The following is a 3770-nucleotide window of genomic DNA, read 5'->3' on the forward strand; positions in this document are numbered from 1 at the left end:
GGCAGCCCAACAATGAAGTCCATTGACAAGTCTTCAAATGTGCCATCAGGAATAGGTAGCGGTTGTAATAGACCTCCATACCTTGCTGCTTCATACTTCACTTGTTGGCAAACAATACATTGACTTACATAGGTCTTCACATCCCTACGCATGGAATTCCAATAAAAATTTGCTGATAGCCTCAACAAGGTGCGCAAGACACCAGCATGCCCTCCAATAGGTGTTCCATGTGCCTCACGAATTATTGTAGGAATCAAGGAGGATGTTGAACTCAAAAAAAATCTATTCTTATGGAATAGGATACCATTTCTCACCGTCAAGTAAGGAGGGGCTCACTGGTCCAAAACAATTTGCTGATGGTGATGCAGCAAAAATGGGTCCTCTTTGTTCTGTTTTATCACTTCATCCAGCACACTAAACACAGGTTCAGAGACTAAAGCATTGATGGCTCCATCTTCATGCATTCGGGACAATGCATCAGCTACAACGTTAGCTTTGCCAGCCTTATACTCAATTTTAAAAGTATAACCCAACAATTTACATAAGTATTTCTGCTGTTCATTGGTCTGAATGGTCTGAGTAAGCAATTCTTTGATACTTTTATGGTCTGTCCGAATTACAAATGAAGATCCCAGGAGATATTGCCTCCAGCGTTTAACAGCAGAAGTGATTGCATAAAGCTCCCTCACATAAGTGGATTCATTAGCCATTCTCGGTCCTAGCTTCTTGCTGAAGAAGGATAAGGGTCTTTCTTGCTGCAATAAAACTGCACCCACTCCATTAGTCGAAGCATTTGTCTCAATTACAAAGGAAGAGGTGAAATCAGGTAAAAGTAAAACAGGGATACCTGACATAGCCTCCTTCAGACGTTGAAATGCATGAGAAGCTTCCGCTGACCACTCAAATCTTGCTGATGCTCTCAATATGTCAGTTAGTGGAGTAGCTATCATTGCATAATTGCGCACAAAACGTCGATAGTATCCTGTGAGTCCCAAGAATCCTCTCAGTTGTTTCACATTGCATGGCAAAGGCCAGTCTACCATTGCTTTAATCTTCTTCGGATCTGCCTCTACTCCTTGATTAGATACAATATGACCAAGATATTCAATGGAATTTGCTCCAATTGAACATTTAGACAGCTTGACAAAGAACTTGTGCATTCTAAGACAGCCTAGGGCCACATCCAAGTGCACAGCATGCTCTTCCATGGTCTTGCTGAACACCAAAATGTCATCAAAGAAAACGATTATGAACTGACGCAAATAAGGCTTAAATAGGTGGTTCATGACAGCTTGGAATGTTGCAGGAGCATTGGTCAAGCCAAAGGGCATGACTAAGAACTCATAATGACCTTCATGAGTTCTAAAGGCTGTTTTCTGGACATCTTGAGGTAAGACTCTAATTTGGTGATAACCAGCCCTCAAATCCAACTTACTAAACACTTTGGCACCACCCAACTCATCAAGGAGTTCATCTATTGTGGGAATAGGGAACCTATCCTTGATTGTGATAGCATTCAAGGCCCGGTAATCGACACACATCCTCCAAGTATTATCTTGTTTGCGCACTAATAGAACCGGAGATGAGTAGGGGCTTTGGGAATGCTGTATAAACCCAGTAGCAATTAACTCAGAAACTTGCTTTTCTATTTCCGATTTCTGATGATGTGCATAACGATAAGGTTTGACACTCACTGGCTTTGATCCCTCAACCACATGGATAGTATGATCCAAGCCTCTAAATGGTGGAAGCTCATTAGGAATTTGGAACACCTGCTGATGCTCTAACAAAACAGACCATAACACTTCAGAAATGGAATCCTTGAGAGCCAATAACTCGGGTTTTGGAAGTGAATTCTGCTCCTCCTGTGTTTCAATTAAAGCAAAACAGTGAACCAAGGCTGCTTCACTAGCATCCATCGATATCTTAGAATTAGCAAGCTCCTTGTGTCCTTCCAGAATGATCTGCTTTCCCTCCTGTATGAACTCCATGGTCAAATGCACATAGTCATGAGTAACCTTGCCCAACCTTTCCAACCATGGCATGCCCAGCACAACCTTGAGATCATGTAAGTCCAATACCCATAGATTTACAACGAACAAGTGTCCTTGTATTTCAATGGAAACATCTAAACAAGTACGATCAGCAACTAAGAATTCTCCATTTCCCAAAAAAAATGCGTGTCCTCTTGGCACGATGCATAGGCAGCTGCAATTCAGTGGCTAACTCTTTCTTGATGAAATTATGAGTGCTACCCGAATCCACTAAAATAGGTACGATACAGCTCCTAATTTCAGCCAAAAATTGTAAAGATCGAGTACCTGTGGTACCACCTAACACGTGTAAAGCTCCATCTCTGGGTACCTTAGTCAAATCTTCAGAGTGCCAAACAATCTCCTCCTCCTCTTCTGGTTCTTGCTGAAATTCGTCTTCAAATCCCACCATGAACAAAAACTTGTTCTTGCATACATGTTTAGAATTCCACTTCTCTTCACAATAATAACAGAGCCCTAACTCGCGTTTCTTTTGCAGATCTGCATGTGAAAATCTCTTCATAGCCGGCGGTGGAGGTAAAGCTAACGGCTGCTTAGAACCGGTAAGCTGAGGAATGGAAGCTTGAAGATGAGGACCAGTAGAATTGGAGGAACCGCGAGTAGAAGGTCCCAAATTATCATAAGAACCATGACCTTTAGGAACCCATTTCTTTCCCCCAACAGCAAAAGACGCTCGGAGTTCTGAGTGATGATCATCAAAGGCCATTGCTTGTTGCATTGCCTGGTGCAAATTCTGTGGACAACGAAGTTGAACTGCACTCTTGAGCTCTGGTTGCAATCCCGAGACGAAGAAACTCAGATACAAATCACCATCAAGGCCAGGGACTTGATTGAGCAACATCTCAAACTGTTGCATGTAATCACACAAGGATCCAGATTGGGTCAATTTAGAAAGAACCCCCTTCAAATTTGTATAAGTAGAGGCCCCAAACCTCTCACGCAAAGAACGTGATAGCTCTCCCCACGAACGAAGCATACCGCTGCTGAACATCCACTGATACCACGCGGATGCCATGCCTTCCATGCGCAATCCAGCAATAGGCACCTTACTCTCTTCCGGAATTTGTTGAAGAACAAAGAACAGTTCAGTCCGAAAAATCCAATTATTTGGATCTACGCCACTGAACATAGGAATTTCCAATCGAATCGCTCGTGATAAATTCCGAATATCTGTATCCACTCGTGATCCATTCGGAGCCGAAGAAACACCATCCGGTTGTCGCAATTCAAACGGAGCCGAAGGAACACCATTTAGTGGAGGAGATGGTGGAGGTCGTATCGAAGGTTCACGGTGGCGCATATCAAAAGCCAGAACAGTAGTATTGAGTTGCTGTAATTGAGAAACTATCAAATTCATTTGAGTTTGATAATCATCGAGACGAGTTTCAATCCTAGATTGATTGTTCTCGACGCGAGACATCAACGATTGATGATCATCAAAATGAGTATCGACGCGTTGCTGAAAGGAATTGAACTCCTCAGCGAGATCCTGCACACGCATTTTGACGAACAGTTGGCGTTCAAAGAATGAAAGCACCAATTTTTAGGTTATCACCTAACAGAGAAGAAAAGAGATTTAGAAAAGAAGAACACAATGATATTATTCAGATTATTCTTGTTTTCACAACAGTTGCTATTTTATACATCAATGAAAGAGCCACGTAATCTCACTAACTTCTGTAACTATACACCTGTAATGTAAAAAGACACCTGTCA

General features: G+C 42.2%; 1 protein-coding gene across 1 annotated transcript; it reads right to left on the reverse strand.

The window, feature by feature from the left end:
* Positions 1-332: 332 nt before the first annotated feature.
* LOC133288340 (uncharacterized) lies at positions 333-3555 on the reverse strand. The gene is made up of 2 exons (XM_061486068.1): positions 2322-3555; positions 333-2128 (listed from the first exon to the last, which is right to left on the reverse strand). The coding sequence occupies exons 1-2, from the start codon at positions 3553-3555 to the stop codon at positions 333-335; spliced, it is 3030 nt and encodes a 1009-aa protein (XP_061342052.1).
* Positions 3556-3770: the final 215 nt, after the last annotated feature.

This window comes from Gastrolobium bilobum, unplaced genomic scaffold (assembly GCF_033153095.1).
Source record: "Gastrolobium bilobum isolate Gb01-03AN ecotype WA unplaced genomic scaffold, APGP_CSIRO_Gbil_v1 utg75712, whole genome shotgun sequence".
NCBI lineage: Eukaryota > Viridiplantae > Streptophyta > Magnoliopsida > Fabales > Fabaceae > Gastrolobium > Gastrolobium bilobum.

Excerpts from the sequence above, each read along its gene's own strand:
- LOC133288340 (XM_061486068.1), bottom strand. The coding sequence starts at position 3,555 with ATGCGTGTGCAGGATCTCGCTGAGGAGTTCAATTCCTTTCAGCAACGC. Across the intron at positions 2,129-2,321 it reads CGTGTTAGGTGGTACCACAG|ATGTTTCCATTGAAATACAA; the intron begins GTACTCGATCTT and ends GTACTTGTTTAG.